Below are 18417 nucleotides of genomic sequence, written 5' to 3' on the forward strand. Positions count from 1 at the left end.
CTTTTTACCTTTGCCCTGTTCTGCCTGCCTTACCCCACTTCTGCCCAGAGCACAATCCCCATCACCACCCCAGGTAAATGGTCTGAAAAAGAATCCCCACCTCAGGTGAATAAACCTGCCTAAGACACATCAGGCCTCCTGCTCTGTAGACTGTCACTGATTTGGATCTCACTAGAAGCAGAGAAATTTCACTAGGGCTCTGCTTTTCTAACAAGGCAAAATCTGTGTTCTCGGAGCAATTGGGGTTATGTGGTTATTCAGGTTATGTGGCTGAGTGTCCAGTAAATCAGCCTCTGCAGAATCTGTGCTGGGTCTTACTTAGGAAATTGCTCAGAGACACTCTATCCCTGATTTCATGGAATCTGACTAGAGAATACAATTCACAGCCATTACAGGGAGCGGTGCGTAGAGTGCGTGCTGAGCATGCACAAGGTCCTGGGTTCAATCCCCAGTGCCTCCATTAAAATAACTAAATAAATAAACTTAATTACCACACCCCCTCAAAAAAACCAAAACAATTCACAGCCATTAGGCCTAAGTGTGGGCCCAGAATCCATTCTGCCTGCCAAGCAGCAGTTGAAGGTGAAAACATGGTGGACACCTGAAACGCCAGCTCAGAGCTCCCAAATACAAACATGTAGCATAGTGGCCCATGGTTCCACCTCAGGCTGTTCAACTTCTCAATAGTTGCTCCATTTAAGGTCCTGACTCCTCCGTCACACACCTCTGTGCCGGACAGGTGAAGGGAAATGTTGACCAGCACCTAATTCATTGGGTTATTGTGAAGGTTAACTGAGATCATGCAGTAAAGCTCTTAGCACATACCAAGCTCTCAAGCTCTCATACATAAGATTCTCAGCTGGTGCCACTGTTGTCACCTTCTCTAGGAACTACAGGGTCCCTCTCAGGGCCACTCACATGCTGCTCTTCTCCTCCAAGCTGTGAGACCCTGGTGTTTCTCCCAACCTACAAGGTGGGGTGGCTGACAAAGATCTCTACCCGCACCCCTGAAAACTGTCTTTCCAGGTCTCATCCCATAGGGAACAATCGGCACTGCCTCCTGACTCACGAGCTGGCCAACGTTTAGCTCCTGTGCTGGGTCAGGTTCTCCACAGACTCCCACGGTCATGGAACTGAAGGGAATTGGACACAACATCTGGAATAGGAAGCCTGCTTCTACAGGCATAGTGAAACGGAAAGCAGTGTTTCAAAGTGAGTCATGATCATACTTGGCAGGCCCACCCAGGAATAACAGTTGGTACTAACCAGAGGAAAGTCAGGGAGGAGGAGGCTGTGCCTTGCGCTCTATGGCACGATATTACTGGCTGAATTCCATCTGGGTCCTGGGAGGCAAGATATGCCTGGAAAGTTTCCATGTCTAGATGTGACACTCAGAGGTGTCCATTTTTGTTCTTCCTAACAATTGTACTTAATTTGTGATGCCACCACTTGTCGGCGCCTTCGCTACAACACTGCAGATCTGTGGCAGGTTCATTTACTGGCTCCTCGCAGGAGGCCTGAAGTCCTCTTCAGGGAAACTTCTGTAAAAATATCTGATTTCTTTCTAAGGCTCAGTGGGTGTCACATCAGACCACTTCCCTGACATGGGGAGAAGATGGAACAACCAAGGAACTATTTTTGTCTATATAAGTAACCAGCTTATCGACTTCAACTCAGTGTCAGGCTCTGGGCCAACAAGGCAATGGAGACCCAAGTTAATAACCCCCACAGCCCCTGCCAATGAATGGCTGGAGAAGGAAAATGGTGCACCTTCAAGAGGAAGAAATAGCCTTTGTTACAAAGCCCACAAAAGCCAGGGATCTCATCCTTGAGTCCGACAAGATGATGTGAATTAAGACCTGCCTTGGTTTGTGGAACATCTTAACCTGGTTTGAACTGAAAAAGGAAACATGTCAGTCTCTCATTATATACACAACTAGTATGAGGTGGAATGGCAAGAGGGATAGAAAGTAAAGCAGCAGCAACAACCAGGGAAACACACTTCACAAAGCGGCAGCCAGTTAAATATTTGGAAAGACCGATCTCTTAGCTGCTTGGGGAAAATCCCCCTGCCTGGTGGCCGTGGGCCCTCATGGGCATGGGACCAGGCATCCTTACCTTACTAGCTCTTTACTGTTGCTAAGACAGATGAGCCCCAGACCCATTCTTTCATTTTGTATTGGATAATGGCCATTTGTGCCCATCTGTTCCCAATGAACAGAAAGGGTCAAGGGAGGGACCATATCAGGAGATGCTTGGCTAGTGATTACGAGTAAGCTGGGGCAGGGAGCTTTGGCCTTTGGGATACCGGGAGTGTTTCCTTTCCCTGTGAACACTTGGGTTTGCTGTATACTTGCTAGAAGAGCACTCTGCTCTAAGTCTTGGGTGGGCCCATTCCTATGGAAAATGTGTCAGGGTTTCAAGTAGGAGTTGATGTTTTCAACTGTCTAAGCTATGTCTTCAGCTTTTATTTTGCTCTGTGTCATCAGAATTTGTAAATGCTTTCTACTTTTAAATATTTCTACTATGACTATAAAAAGCCCATCTTTCAATGCTCCAAATGAGAAAGGAGACATTGTATTGGATATCCTTTCTGCCAACGGCCCAGGTTTAAGAGAGAAAAGCAAGTTTAGGAAAAAGGAATGACAAGGCCGTGTTCATGGAACTTGACCAGGGAGGAGCCGCTCTTTTTGGCTACTGTTTGAACACATGAATCAATGTGATGAAAGAGACCTCATCTGTGAAGAGCAGAGAAATGAGTGTGGGCAACACCGTGAGAAGAAAATAAGGGGACTGTTGAACACCCCTTCTGATGAGGTCCGCCTCTTACTGTTCCGAATGTCTCACTCGCCACTTACAAAAATATCCTGTTATATCAGAGCCTGGCAAGGAGATTTTTCTTCTTCTCTGACCAAGGATTCCTCTGAAACAGGAGTGGCTGCAGAGAACTTCAACCAGAGACAGGTAAGGGGTTGCCTCTGAGGAATGGGACGGGGATGGGAGAGGTGGAGCAGCCTCCTCATTATAAATCCTTCCAAGTGCTGTTTTGTTATGATTGGAAGGGAAATTGGAAGGGAAATATATATGTATATATATATATATGTAGTCCTTGCCTACCTCTGCCCTGGACCCAGAACCCCTGCCCCGGCTCGGTCTCAGGCCTCACTCTACCACCCCAGTGAGATCATCCCCTCAGGAAGCAGCCACAAGCATCAAGAGACATGCTGAGGTCACACAGCTGGATGGGGCAGACCCCAGCATCCAGAGGTCCTCCAGCTCTCGTTCTTTCCCTGGGGCTCATCCCAACTACCCAGCCTGTGACTCTTAGCCAAATTCCACCCAAAAAGAGCATCTGACTTCCTCCCAGAATCTCTCTCCAGAATTACTGTTGGCTGTCCCTCCTTGAGGGCAGGAGCAGTGGAGCCACACTGGGCCTCCTGTCCTGGAGGAGGAGAGCAGTGTGTCAGGACAGCCCCGAGATGGGACCGGTGACAGTGATGACACCTGCCAGGTTGGCAGTGCCAGCCTTTCTGTTAAGCACCTCACCTGCATTAGCTCATTTAGTCCCCATCAATATATATTTATGAGGTGGGTACTATTATCCACCCCCACTGCTTTACAGATGAGGAAAACAAGTTAACTTTCAGAGTCAGGACTGAATCTGGACCTTTGGGCTCTAAGCTCAAGGTTCGTTCCAACCCTGTCATTCTAAGACACAGAGCCTATTACATCCTTGTTTTAGAGATCAGGGCACACGAAGCTGTCAAGGCTCTAAGGTCCAGTGTAGGGAACATTTCGAAACAAGTTTGGCTGCTACTGAAAGTTTTGTGCCTCCTGGCTTCTCTCTGAGCCCCAAGAGAAATCAAGAGAGGAAGGGAAAGGAGAGGAGGGAGGAGGAAGGGGGGAAGGGGAGGGGAGAAGGGAAAGAGGGGAGGGGCGAGGCTAGAAGAGGGCAGAGGCAGAGAAACAGATATAGTCACATCTGCCCTTCACTGGGAATTCATGAGGTCCCTGCTAGGGCAGCTCCAAGCCCATCCCTGTGGAGGCTACCCATGGCGACAGGTGTCCTGCTCAGGATAAACCAGATGACACCACAGACATTTAGTTTATAATCAAGGCAGCACTTGGGTCCCCAACAGAGTGAGTGGAGCATGGTGTGGATCACCACCCATAAAAGCAAATTGTTGGTATAGTATGAGCCCCCTTTGTATAAAATGAATAACATAAAAGAGTATTCATTTATAAAAAAAAAGTCTGGAGAAAAATTCCACCAGCTCAGTGGTAGTCATCTCTGGAGGGCTCTGATTAGAGGGATTTTTAACTTCCTGTGTTCTATATATTTCCATAATGTTTAAATGTTTAATGATGCATGTGTAATGCTTTGATGATCTGAATGACAGACAAAAAATGTTTTTAAAGAAAGGGAGTTCCCCCACCCTTCATCCATCACGGTCCCTACACTTCCAAAACAACCAGCATGTGTCGATGACTCTGCCTCTGTGTACCAGGAAGTGTTTGTGCATCATAAAGGGTTTTGTACTGAGTGTGTTTGATTAATTATTAAAGAAATGTTGTCAATCCCACCAGATAAGTTTAATGTTTAGTTTGAGGACTGAAACATTAAAGAGTTTGTTCCTTGACTTTGCACATTGTTGCTTAAGTGTCAGTTAAAAAAAAAAAAAAAGGAACAAGGGCAAACAATGTGATTTTGTTTTGTTTTGCTTAGACTTGAAACACTTTACTTGTGGTGCTTCACTGCTTTCCTTATCTTCACTCTCAGGAAAATATGTTGCTGTTGTAACTACTGATCTAGTGAGAAAAGGGAGACTGGGTAAGATGCCAAATGAGAGATAAAATGCATGATCTAAAAAACTGAGTAGCACTGATGGCAGGTGGAAAAGGAGACCCCAGGAGGGGATGTGGGGAAGATGAGAATAATAAAGGCAGCCTTCCTGGAAGAGGTGGGCCTGTTTGGGAGCAGGGCAGAGTAGAGAGGAGGGCGTCCCAGATGAGGAAGGCAGATTCAGTGATTAGGCAGGAGCTCCGTGGGCCAGGCCTAGAGTGGGCCCACTTGCTCTGGTTTCTCTTTTTCCTGAGAGAGGCTGGGGTCCCCACCCTGGCCGTGGCCCTGGGCTCTAGAGAAGGTGCTAGCAGAGCTGGGTGGAAAGCCCAACCTACTCCAACTCTGGACTCTGCCCAGGGATTTCCACTGAAATGAGAAGACGGGCCAAAGCGTAAGCGGGTTGGATCCAGCCTGTCCCTGTGGGAACACGCGCTTCCGTCTGTCCCTGAGAGGGACTTGCTGACCACAAATATGTGAGTAGGATGAGGAGGCTGCCCCTCTCGGTGCAGCTGTGTGTGTTTGCGTGTGTGCCCACAGGCTCTACCCTCCCTCACATGTCCCCACTCATGTGTGCACCCGTGTGTGCCCCTGGGTATGTGAGCTGAGCCAGGCTGGCATTGGATATGGTAGGGTGTTCCAGAAGGGGAAGAGAAAGACAGGAAACAGGAGTGTGGAGAAATGGGGTCTTAGAGCTCTTATTTACAGATAAGTTTAGGCGTATGAACTGAGCTTCAGCAAAACAAACAAACAAAAACTATATTGGCTCTTGTCATTGAAAAGTCCAGGGGTAGGATTGGTTTCAGGAATAGTTGGATCCAGGTACTAGAATGATGTCTTCAGGATATTGTTTTTCCATCTTTCAGAGATGGGAGAGTATAATACAATGGAAGTATCACTTAATGGCAATCATTTAACCTGTTGTGGGGAGTGAGGAAAGTGAGGGCCTCTCTTCAGAAAAATGCTTATATCGGGTATATGCATATGCTCTGTGTAATTCCTTCCTTTCCTTCCCTGTGAAGTGGGTGGAACTTGCCCTGTTTCTACCTGGCCTTCCTGATTTACAAGGAAGGACTTGCCTCTCACAGGTTCAGAAGTGAATGCAGGAAAGGGGGCCTTCCTCTCTCACTGGGGCCCCTGGCACATCACCTGAGTTCTGGGATGGTAGAGGCTGTGCCAGGCTGCTGCTCCCTTCTCCCAGCCCCCTTCCTCCCCCCACCTCCTCCCACCACCCCTCCCCTCCCCTGGGTCCTCCCTGGCCTCCCCTTTCAGCTTTGGGCCCTTACTTTGTCTTTTAGCTGGAAGTTCTGGCACATGGAGCAACACACACCAAGACGAAGACAGTCCAACTCTCTCACATCCGTGGCCAGTGGTTTGGAGAACATGGGCGTTGAGCTGTCGGAAAGCCTGGTCTGTCCCCTCCCCCATCCCAGTGTAGCCCCTGTTGGGAGGGGCCTTTGTCCACCATCTTCCTCCCGCTCCCACCTCCTCCTCACGTCTTTGCTTGAACACTTAGGAACCCCAAGCATGTTGACCTCCTCCGCACAGAGAAGCCCCCTTATTTCACTCATTAAACATTTGCTGTTTACCTACCATGTGCCTGTATAGCCTGCCCTTGTCTGAAAGGTCAGGGAAGGTCTCAACAAGGAAGTGATATTTGAGCTGTGATCTAAAGGATGAGAAGGAGAAACCTCATGGTGAGGACAGGAGATCTCTGGGGACGCCTCAGCCTCTGAGGAGCTGGCAATCTTGGCCTTGCTCTAGAATGACCAGAACACTGGGGCCCTAAGTGACACCCTTTCCCTCCCAACCTCCCCTGAAGCATGAGCGTCCCTCCCTCATGCAGACCATGAGCTCCCCGAGGGCAGGATGTGTCTGGTACAGAGCCCAGCACAGAGTAGGCATTTAATGCATGCTTTTTGGGATTTAGTTAAGTTGCCCTCTGGTTACTTCCTGTGTCCTCCCCCCACCCCAGCCCACTCCTGAGGTGGCTGTGGGCACACTGGTAGCAGTCTGGATCTCTCCCAGCTCCAGGCCCCCAGCTAGTGTTCTCACTTGAGGTGGGAGACACACTCTGGTCACTCTCTGGTGGCTTTAGGAGGAGGACCAGGCCCCTGGCAGTGACCCAAACCCCACCGAAGTTGGAGACAGCTGGAGCAAGACTGGCCTGGAGCCCTCCTCAGGATGGTAGGTGGTCTCTGGAGAGATGTGGGTGAACCTGGGGAGGAGGCCCTCGTGGGGAGCACAGATGGGGATCTGGTCTCTTGTTGGGGAGGGGGCTCCCTGAACCTTTGTTGAAGAAATGGGTAAACATGTTTTAGCCAACAAACAAGTTCTGCTGGCCTCTGCCTCCAACGTGAGCCAGGCAGGAGGTTTCTAAATTGTATTGAAGCAGCCGGAATAAAATCCCATTGGGAATCCTGATTTATACTGTGGGACTGCTCTGGTTGAAGTTGGACAGCACCCCTGAACCAGCCTGGTCCCCTCTCTCCCCGCATCTTCCTTCTACCCCATTCTGGGGCACCTCAGGGAACCCTGAGGCTTAGTTTGAAAACCCCTAGACTGGGCCAGGCCCCTCATTTCACATGGGGAGGCTGAAGCCCGGAGAGGGAGAGGGATGGGCCCAAGTGACACAGGCAAGTTCAAGCCTAGAGCTCAGCCTCCTGACACCCAGGCCTACTGGGGGGTCCCTCCCTGGCCAGTTCCTGAGCTGAAGAGAGCATGAAGGGAGCTGGGGAGGATTCCATCTATCTGCCTTGGGGGGAGATTGGGGAAGAATTCCTCATGCGGGAGGTGGGAGTTAGGGACAGAGAGAGGGGAGAAAGTTTCCTTAAAACAGTGGCTGGTGGCTGAATGAACATGAGTGAGCATCTTTTACAAAATCAGCCTGGGGACCCCAGGGGCTATTCAGGTACCAGCCTTTCCTCCAGGGACAGACAAGCAACCAAATGACCAGGCAGGAATTGGCATTTGCACTGCACCGGGAAGGCAGGGGGCATACATGATGGCTGCCAGTGGGCTGTTCACACTTTCTCTTGCTGGGAGGAGCTACTGACTCAGAGGATAAGTGTCTGGGGTCCCAAGGGAGTAGATGCAGGGCTGGGAGTCTCCCCACCTCACCCCAGGGACAGGTGGAACTGGGACAGGCCGGGGAGGCAGCCATCCTGGTTGTGCATTTCTTTCTCCTTGTCTCAGTTCATTCCTTTCCGAGCCTGAGACGGGATTATCCCTGGGGTAGTGGTGCTGCTCCAGGCCCAGGCAAAGCTGGTACAGACAGAGGCCAGAAGGAGTGGATGGCCTGAGCTGTTCCTTAGTTTGCTCTGGACTAGGGTTGCCCTTCAGTCCTGTGGGATGTCCCATGTTGCCGTTTTACAGGGGATGTACCTGCGTGGCTTCTACCTGGAGGTGTTGAGGATCCCCACAGGGTGGGAGTCTGGGGGAACCACTTGTGGACCCTGCTGGTCTTCTCCCCAGGAGGAGCCTGCAGCCAGCCCTGAAAGTGAGACGCTTCTACAGGGAGCACACACAGCTGTTTCGGTGGATCTGCAAAGGCCTGCTCTGTACTGGTGAGCTTGCGGCCCAGCCCTACTTGGGACAGCCACCCCCGTCCTAGCCCCCAAGTCCCCACCACTCTGGTTTCAGCCACCTCCATCCTAGCCACCCATGTCCCTGGGCAGGGTCATTGACTTACCCAATAACTCAACAAAGGTTGGTTGAGCACCAGCTCAGGGCCAGCTCTTATTCCAGAGGCTGGAGCATCAGATTTAAACCAGACCAGATCTTGTTTGCAAGGTACTCTCTGATCAGTAATAGAAAGAGGAACAAGTATTTCCACATAATGCAGAGAGCCATTTGGGAGCATGAAGGAAGGATGTGGGGGTGATCATAGAAGACTTCCAGGAGGAGGTGATATTCAAGTGTCACAGGTTGGGCAGGAGTTAGCCAGGTAGAGGAGAAGCACAATAAGAGTGAGGAGGCATTCCATGCGGAGGAACCACAGGAGCAAAGGTGAAAACCTGCGGGACATGGGCAGGAAGCTGATGAACAATCTAGTGTGGCTAGAGGGTAAAGTTCTAGACCAGGTGTGCCAGAGGATGAGGTTGGAGGGATGTGAAGGGGCCTGGTTTGGGGAGGGGGTTGGGAGCCTTGAATTTTACCCTTAAGGCCAAAGAAAGCCATGGAAAGATTTAAACTGTAAAGTGTCAAGGTCAAATTCACACTGTGGAAACCCGGAAGAGGCAGGCTGGAAAGACGGGGAGGAGATGTTGAGGATGACAGCACATGAGTGAGAAGACAAAGTGGTAAAAGATGGAAGGGGGTGGATCTGAGAAATCCCCGGAAGCAGCGCCAGTCAGCCTTGGGAGCTGATCACCTGTGCGGGATGAAGGAGGCCCTGGAATTCAGGATGCCTCAGGGTACTGCCTGGGCCACGGTGTGGGTGCTGCTGCCCTCCAGAGTAGGGAACAGGGGTGGAGGAGGGGGTCTTGGCAGGGAGAGGGATGACAAGTCATCTTGGACAGTGTGTTGTAGGTACTGCTGCCATGCCCTCCAGGAGGAGAGGAGGTTGGTTTCCCAGGAGTGTTTGGAGAATGAATTGAGAGGTGGTTCAAGGACAGAAACCTGGGGACCAGCCACACAGGAGCTGGAGAGGAAGAGGGCCCTGAAACAGCCTGAGAGGAGTGGAGACAGGGGTGGCCACAGGAGACCAGGAGCAGAGTTGGCACCGGAGCCCAGAGAGCCAAGGCTTTCAGGCAGGAGGGAAGATCCGCAGCATCTCTGCAGCTGGGAGCCCAGCGGGACAGGGACTGAGCAGCGTCCGTGGGATTTAGGACCAAGGAGGTCATGATGACTTGGGGCAGAGGTGCGAAAGCTAGACTGGAGAACAGGAGGTGAGGCAGTGTAGACAGTAAGTCTAGACAGCTCTTCCGAGACATTTTTTATGAGAACTGGGCGGGAATATTCATGGAAGGGTGTGGCAGTGTCAAGGAAGAAGGTGCATTTGTGAAGGGAGACCCTTTGATTGTGTTTCTGAGCTGAGGCAGCGAGTTTGTGGGAAGAAGGTGACACGCTAGGAGGCAGAGATGACCGGTGGAGCAAGGTCCCCCTGGGCATGGAGAAGGAGGGCTCCTGGCCCAGGCATAAGGGCGGGTCTTCCTGGTTGGAGGCTGGCCAAGGCTTGTCAGGTGGGAGGTAGTGCAGGGAGGTGGGTGTGGCCGCACGGACCTTCACAGGGGGTCCCGCAGGGGAGAGGACATGGAGACATGGCAGTGGTGGCCCCAATCTTCGTGATGAAATCAAAAGCAGGGTCATCTGCTGAGATGGGGCTGGTTCACAGCTCCCCCCAAGAGATGTCTGACATAGAGAAGGCTTCCTTCGGCAGGATCTGATCAGGGCCTTTCTGTTTCCCTGGCTTCCACCTCCACTCAGACTCAGATTTATTTCTCTTGAAGAAATGAATGACTTCCTTCTAGCAGATAATGGGAATTACCTCCCATATCCTACCTACTTCCACTTTTCTCTTGGCCTTCAGGAACTCAGTCTCCATCCTTAAATCATCCCTTACTTTCTCCATGTTTAGTGATTTTGATTTCCTCCGATTCTGATATTTTTATGGAGTCACGTATTCTATGGTGAGGAGGCCCTTCCTGTACTTCCTGAAAGTAGGCATGGCAGAGAAATGAAGCTAATGTCCTCAGCACTTCGTCGGAGCTGTAGCAATGGCTTCCTCACCTTAGACAGGCTTTCTCCTTGGACACAAAGACAGCACTAGTAGCCAGCTGACATAGAGGGCTTCAGTGTCCCCAATCTCAGAAGAGTGTGCCTCTCTTGCCCATATTTCTGGCCAAGTCCCTGGAGGTCTCTGATGTGCCTAGCTCGGGTCATGTGCCCACCCCTGGGCCTGGGGGATGCTGTGGTCTCCCACCCCTGAAGCATATCAGGCACCACCGGACCACGTGGGCTAGGAATGGGGAGGGGAGCCCCAAAGGAACAGAAAGTCCTGTCACCAGAGTGGTGAACTGATCCTAGAAGGTTAAAAATACTCCCTGAGACATGTTATTCCTGTGTGCTGCCTGGAGGACTTGTCCAAACAGCCTCCTCTCTTGTACGACGTGCCTGAGTCCCCGCTGGCCACAGACAGACCTGGGTTGGAATCCTCCCTGTGTGAGTCACTTCCTTTCTTGTGTCTATATGGGCATCACCATAGTACCTGTGAGACGGTTGTGGCGAGCAATCCTGCCAGTGCTGTAAAGTACTGAGTTCGGCGCCTCTCTCCTGCCAGCTCCCCCTCCCTTGTCCACCCACAGTCCTGTGCCTGCGTCCCGGGCACTGACTGGCAGAGCCTCACCTGTGTGCCTCTAAATGACACCCATACAGGTAGCAATTCCAGCCCACAAGCTTTTATGTGAGAGAAAAGTAACTTTATTTTCCACAACTCAACTTATTTCCCACTTCGATTTCGTCATTTCCACTGAATGATAGGAACTGGATGTCTGGTCAGTTTGGAACATCCCTCTACCCCTTTCCTTAGAAAGAGGCTTATCTGCTACCAATCCTCAGGTGTCTGCCAACCTGTCCATTTCTCCAGTTGGTCCTAGGTTCTCTGCCCCTGCTGGTAGCCATGGAGATACCCCATCTCCATCGTGGGCCTGTTCTAGTTTCCTCTCTGAGCCCCTCACGGAGATCGCTTCTGCTGCTTTCTGCCTGCTGAGGTGTGCAGAATCTCAGGAGATTTCTATGGCTCTGCCTACCCACACACTCCATGGGTGTTCCTCTCCCTGAAATTCTTCTGCCTCCCTAGGGCAGGGCTTCTCTGCTTGCAATGCCACAAACACATCTGGGCTTTTGCCACCTCCCCAGACTCCGAGCCCTTTCCCTTGGGACCCACTGATCTCCTCTAACTAGTGTCCTCCAACTAGTTTGGCTGCAGAACAAGTAAGGGTAGGGATTATGCTTGCTCATAATCTTTCATCCCTCGTTTTTTATCCAAAGGAAAGCCTGTAAGTCCTTTCCATTCTTCAAGGGCCAGGGAGAGCTATTTCCCCTCTGCTAGCCACGGTCATATTCCTTTCTGGAGATACAGCACAGACTGGCTTAGCTGCTTGAAGGGGAGAAGGGCAAAGGGGGAAAAGGAAATTCCAGGAAGAAAAATGGTCATTGATTAATACTTCAGAATGGGATGCTGGCTCACACAAGCAACCACTTTCCTGGAGTAACTGACTTATCCATCTTTGTCCTCCACAGTACTTAGCATGGCTCTGGAACATAGTAGGTGCTCCATTGATGCTCAGAGATTCATGCTGTCTTTTCTTGTCCTTACACATCTCCCTCACATTTGGTCAGCACGTTGCAGTTTGAAAAGTCCTCTCACACACATTCTGTCAATTAATTCCATAACAACCCTCTGACATGGTAGAGATGACTTATTTCCAAATGAGGAAACAAGCTCAGAGAGGTTGGGTAACACTTCTCTCTCTGCACTCTGGCTGGAGTAAGGTGGAGCCGGAGGGCAGGACTGCAGGGTCCGGGAGAGGCCAGTGTCGTTATTGATGACCCCTTCTCTGTTTCATCCCCCTCCGACTCCCAGCTTTCGCTGCCTTCCTGCTGATTGCCTGCCTCCTGGATTTCCAGAGGGCCCTGGCACTGTTTGTCCTCACCTGTGTGGTCCTCGTCTTCCTGGCCTACAGCCTGCTGAAGAGGCTGCTGGGGCCAAAGCTGCAGAGATGTGTCAAGCCTCTGGGGCATCCTCGCCTGAACCTCTGGTTTAAGAGGTAAGTGAGCCCCCCAGGTGGGGCATGGGGTTGGGGGCAGGGGGCGGGCACATTGGCTGAGGGCCTCTGAGTCAGCTCCAGGGCTGGGTGAGGAGGGCCTCAGTCCTCGTCCCACCAGAGGGCTCCTGGGCCATGGGGAGCACACCATACTTGCTTGCCTCCTGGGAGCCCCAGGGCAGGTGTTGCTGGGTGGGTGGCTTCAAAAGGCAACTTTGTAGCATCTTTATGGTGTTTTGCCAATTCCTGTCTGGTTACAACAGGTGACTATGACATTTGAGAGCAGGACTCAACAGTTTCCTAAATTCAGAGATCCCAGCCCATTCAAGCAGGGAGGGCCCATATCAGTGCCTCCTATCAGATCACCCGGGGCGTGTGTGAGACATACAGTTGCACAGGGCCACCCCTGGAGTCTGATTCAGCAGTCTGGACTGGGGTCCAGGTGTCAATCATTTTAGCCACCAGGGGATGCTAATGTAGCCAGCCACGTTCAGGATTCCCTGACTTTCAAGCTGAGTTCCTCACAGCTCTAGAAACCCTGGAGATGCCATAGGGCAGGTGAGGGAAATTGGAGAGGGGAACATCAGACACCCCGCCTCCCAATCTCCATTTCAAGAAGGCAGCTCTATTTTATCTGTTTTGTAAGCAAGTTTTCAACAAAAAAAAAGTTTCTATGGCTTAAAAAAAGTCTGAAGGCCTCCAATCTATTCCAGTATTCTTTTTTTGTTGTTGATGAAGAAACTGGTGCCCAAAGATATCCAATGACTAAGCCAGGCAGGTTCAGGGCACAATGGTGTTTCCCAAAGTAAGATCCACATACCACAGCATGATTTGAGCCAGCCTAAAATTTTTCACTTTATTTCTAAGTAGATTTGTCTTTACATTAGACTTTTCTTTATTAAATTGATTTATAAAAGGATTTATTTTTATAATTATCTTCTATTTATGACAAATCATTGATACTGGTTTTCCATTTGAGGTATTGATGTAAAGTTTCCTTTAAAAAATACATGCAGATAAACTAGACTGTATAAAAACTAAAACTTTTTGATTCAGAGGACACCAACAACAAAGTGAAAAGACAACCAACAGAATGGGAAAAAATTTGCAAATTGTGTAAATGATAAGGGACTTGTATATAGAATTACAGCTCAACAATAAAAAGACAACCAAATTGAAAAATGGAGAAAGGATCTGAATAGACATTTCTCCAAAGATACTCAAATAACCATGAAAAAAGCTCAATATTATAACCATCATGAAAATGCATATCAAAACCGCAATGAGATACCACTTCCCATCCACTAGGATGACTGTCACAAAAAAAGATAGATGACAGCAAGTGTTGGTGAAGACGTGGAAAAATCTGAAACCCTCATACACTGCTGGTAGAAATGTAAGATGGTGCAGATGCTTTAGAAAACAATTAGTCAGTTCCTCAAAACATTATACTTAGAGTTAACTTACAGTAACTAGAGTTACCATATCCAATAATTCCACTCCTAGATATATACCTAAGAGAAATGAAAACATATATCTGTATAAAAACTTACATGCAAATGTTCAAAGTATCATTATTCACAATAGCCAAAGTGGAAATAACCCAAAAGCCTATCAACCATTAAATGGATAAATAAAATCATATATCCATATAATGGAATGTGATTTGGCCATGAAAGGAATGTAGTATTCATAAATGCTACAATAATGATGAAGCTTGAAAACATTAGTTTTAATTTTTTACTGTTCCACTATTTTCTCATTTGTATTGTTTGCTATACTAAGTAAAAGAAGCCAGTCCCAAAGAACCATATATTGTATGATTCCACTTATATGAAAAGTCCAGAATAGGCAAATCTGTAGAGACAGAGAGTGGATTAGTGATTACCTAGGGCTGGAGGGGGATGGGAAGACTGAGGGGTGATGGTAGAGGTACAAGGTTTTTCTTTGGGCTGATGAAAATGTTGACTGTGCTGATGGTTGCAGAATTCTGTGAATATAATAAAAACCATTGAACCATACACTTTAAATGGGCAAATTGTATGGTATGTGAATTTTGTCTCAATAAAACTGTTTTTAAAATACATGCATATGATTTCGGCATCCAAAGTCAGGTCAAGATGGAGTAACAGAGACCAGGTTTATCCTCCCACTTGAAATAACTAAAAAACCAGAACAGATATATGAAACAATAACTCTTAAGACACTGGGCATCAGGCAACAAAGGACAGTGATCCTTGAGAAAGAGGAAACAAATGAGGTGAGCCCTGTGATTGCCCCAACTTACTGCGTTAAGAGAGTTTCCAGGCCACAGTGCAGGGAAGGGGTACCAAGGTGAGGCCTGCAGATTTCCTGAGTTGAGCAGACTGAGCTTGGCATTCAGGGAAGCCAAAGCAGCTAGAGTTCACAGTGCAGAGTACCAGAAAGGAGAGAGCTGTGCAGAGAGAAAACTCCAGCCATCTTCAGAGGGTCTTCCCTCAGTACGCAACTGAGTTCTGATCAGTGAATGTATGTGAGGGAAATATCCAAGACCTAGAAAAGAACCTCCCAAAAGGATTAGAGGCAACAGTGCCCAGAAATCACACAGGGCCAGGAACAGTGTTTGTTCTCAACAGTCAGAGTGGAAAACCTCGTAATTCACAGGGCATTGTTTAGAATACCAAGAAAGATCTTGGGTCAGTAACAGGGAAAAATTAACCGAAGAATAAACCCTGCTCAGGTTCTGCCTAACAGATCTTGAAAACAAAACTTGAAAGAGTCAAACAGAGCATCAGTTAACCACGGAACAACATTAAGTGGACAAACAGATGGGTAACTGAATTTTCCAAAGAAGAAGGAGAGAAAAAAATACTCAAAGAAATCATGTCTAAAAAATTCCAAATTTGATGCAAATTATAAACCCAAAGATCCAAGAGCCTCCACAAACCCACAGCACAAGAAACATAAAGAAAATTACACCAAGCCATATCATTTAAAAATTGCTTTTTTAAGCAATAAAGAGAAAATCTTAAAAACAGCTAGAGAAAAAAAGGTACGTTCAGAAGAACAAAGAACAGCAGAGTTCTTCTCAGAAACAATACAAATGAGAAAACAGTGGAACAGTAAAAAATGAAAAGCTAAAAAAAATATGTCAATCTAAAACTCTTTACCAGTGAAATATCCTACAAAAAAAAAAAGGAAAAATTGGAATTTTTCAGACATACAAAAGCTGAAGGAAATCTTCAGACACACGAGAAACAGAGAGGCACTGCAAGAAATGTTAAAGGACATTCTTCAAACAAGGAAAGTGGTACTAGACGGAAACCTAGATCCACACAAAGGAATGAAGATCATTGGAAGGGTAACTGCATGGATAAATAAAATGACTGATTTAGTTATTATTTAAATCTCTTTCAAGTGTAATCAGCTTATAAGGCAAGAATAATAACAAAGTATTGTGGAGTTTATGTTATATGTAGAAGTAAACAACCATAGCACAAAAGCTGGGAGGGAGGAAATGAAATCATAGTGCTTTTAGATTTTTATACTGCATGTGAAGTGGTATAATATCACTTCAGGGTGGACTGTGATAGGGTAAATATGTTTACGATAAATGCTAAAGCAACCACTAACGTAACACAGCAAAGAGTTATAGCTAACAAGTTAAAAAAAAAAAAAAAGGAGAATAATTTAAAAAGTAGTCAATCAGAGAGAAGGTAGAAAAATAAGAAAAGAGGAACAAAAATGGGGGAAATGGAAAATAAATAGCAAGATGGTAGATTTAACCCCTCCCCCATACCAATAATCACATTAAATGTATAGATCAATAACCCTTATGAACAAAGATGCAAAAATTACAAACAAAATTTTAGAAAACCAAATGCAGCAACATATAAAGGGATAATATATCATGATCAAGAAGGGTTTATCCCAGGAATCCAAATTTGGGTTAACATTAAAAAAATCAACCAACATTACACATCATATTAACAGACCAAAAAGAAAAACTATATGATCATGCCTATAGACTCAGAGAAAGCATCTGACAAAATTCAACATCCATTTCTGATCAAAATTCTAAGCAAATTAGGAATAGACTGGAACTTTCTCAATCTGACAAAGGCCAGCTACTAAAAATTTATAGCTAACCTCATCCTTAATTGTGAAAGACTGAGTACTTTTCCATTGAAATCAAGAACAATATAAGAATGTCCATTCTCACCACTTTTATTCAACATTGTCCTGGAGGTAAAAGAAATAAAAGACATGTAGATTAGAAAGGAGGACTTAAAGCTGTCTTTATTCACAGACAACATGATTATCTATATAGAAAATCCTACGGAATCTACATAAAGCTAGTAGAACTAATAAATGAGTTCAGCCAGGTTGAAGGATACAAGATCAACATAAAAAACAATAGTGTTTCAATATACTAACAACAAGCAATCATAAATTAAAATTTAAAAATGTAATTTAGAACAGCATAAAACATGAAATACTGAAGGATAAGTCTGACAAAAGTTCTGCAAACCTATACATTGAAAACTACAAAACACTGCTGAGAGAAATTAAAGAAGACCTAAATAAATGGAGCAATATTCAAAATTCAAGTTCATGGATTGAAAGAAGCAGTGTTGATAATATATCAATTCCCCTCAAATTAATCTATAGATTCTAATAGCATCTCAGTCAAAATTATAGCAGACTTTTTGGGTAGAAATTAATAAGATGATTTAGAATTCATATAGAAATGCTAAGAACCCCCCTCCACAACATTGTAAACTGACTATAACTCAGTAAAATAAAATTTTTTAAAAATGCTAAAAACCTAGGATAGCTAAGACAACTTTGAAAAAGATGAACAAAGTTTATGAATTTACACTACCTGTCTTTAAGACTTATTATGAAGCTACTGTAATCAAGACAATGTGGTATGGGCATCAGAACAAATGGATCAGTGGAACAGAATAGGGGGTACAGAAATAGATCTACATATATATAACCAATGGATTTTTGACAAGGGTGCTAAGGCAATTCAGTGAGGGACTAATAATCATCTCAACAAATTCTCCCAGAACAATGGGATATCCATATGCCGAAGAAGAAAGAGGGGGAGGAGGAGAGATAAACAAAGGAACTTTGATCCAGGAGTCACATTACATAAAAAATTAACTGAAAATGGATCATAAACCTAAATGTAAAGCCTGAAACTATAAAATTACTATAAGAAAACATTACTATAAGAAAATCTCTGTGACCTTGAGTTAAGTAAATCTCTTAGATGCAAAACCCAAATCACAATCCATTTTAAAAAATGATAAATTGAACTTCATCAGAATTAGGAACTTCCACTCTTCAAAAAACTTAAGAGAATAAAAAGACAGGCCATGATTAGAGGAAAAATTTTGAAAATCATCTATCTGACAAAGAACTTGTATCCAGAATCACTTATTAAGAACTCTCAAAACTCAGTGATAAGAAAAACAACCCAATTTAAAGGTGGGCTCAAGATTTGAACAGACATTTAATTAAAGAAGATATGTAGGTGGCAAATAAGCACATGGAAAGATGCTCAACATCATTAGTCATCAAGGAAATGCATATTAATACCGTGGGGAGATACTGCTATATGCCTGTTAGAATGGCTAAATTTCTGAAGGTTGACCATACCAAGTGTTGGCAAAGGTGTGGAGGAACTGGAGCTTTTATACACTGCTGATGGGCATGTGAAAATACACAATCACTTTGGAAGACAATTTGACAGGCTCCTAAAAAGTTAGGCCTTACCATATGATTCACCCATTCCACTTACCGTGTTTACCCAAGAGAAAT

The 18417-nt window shown here is 46.4% G+C and overlaps 1 protein-coding gene across 5 annotated transcripts in view; it reads left to right on the plus strand.

The window, feature by feature from the left end:
• Nucleotides 1-2521: 2521 nt before the first annotated feature.
• The window catches only part of SLC28A1 (solute carrier family 28 member 1), a 45908-nt gene continuing 30012 nt past the window's right edge, over nucleotides 2522-18417 (plus strand). The window contains exons 1-6 of one of the 5 annotated variants that reach the window (XM_064480621.1): nucleotides 4703-4831; nucleotides 5201-5316; nucleotides 6139-6250; nucleotides 6939-7027; nucleotides 8315-8406; nucleotides 12426-12609. In XM_064480621.1, the coding sequence (XP_064336691.1) occupies nucleotides 6155-6250; nucleotides 6939-7027; nucleotides 8315-8406; nucleotides 12426-12609 (461 nt within the window). In that variant the 5' untranslated portion in view covers nucleotides 4703-4831; nucleotides 5201-5316; nucleotides 6139-6154. Of the gene's footprint in view, nucleotides 2965-4701; nucleotides 4832-5005; nucleotides 5317-6138; nucleotides 6251-6938; nucleotides 7028-8314; nucleotides 8407-12425; nucleotides 12610-18417 lie in introns of those variants that run through there. The other 4 variants (XM_031440628.2, XM_064480622.1, XM_064480624.1 and 1 more) reach the window with 4 other exon arrangements.

Source organism: Camelus dromedarius, chromosome 29 (genome assembly GCF_036321535.1).
Source record: "Camelus dromedarius isolate mCamDro1 chromosome 29, mCamDro1.pat, whole genome shotgun sequence".
Lineage (NCBI taxonomy): Eukaryota > Metazoa > Chordata > Mammalia > Artiodactyla > Camelidae > Camelus > Camelus dromedarius.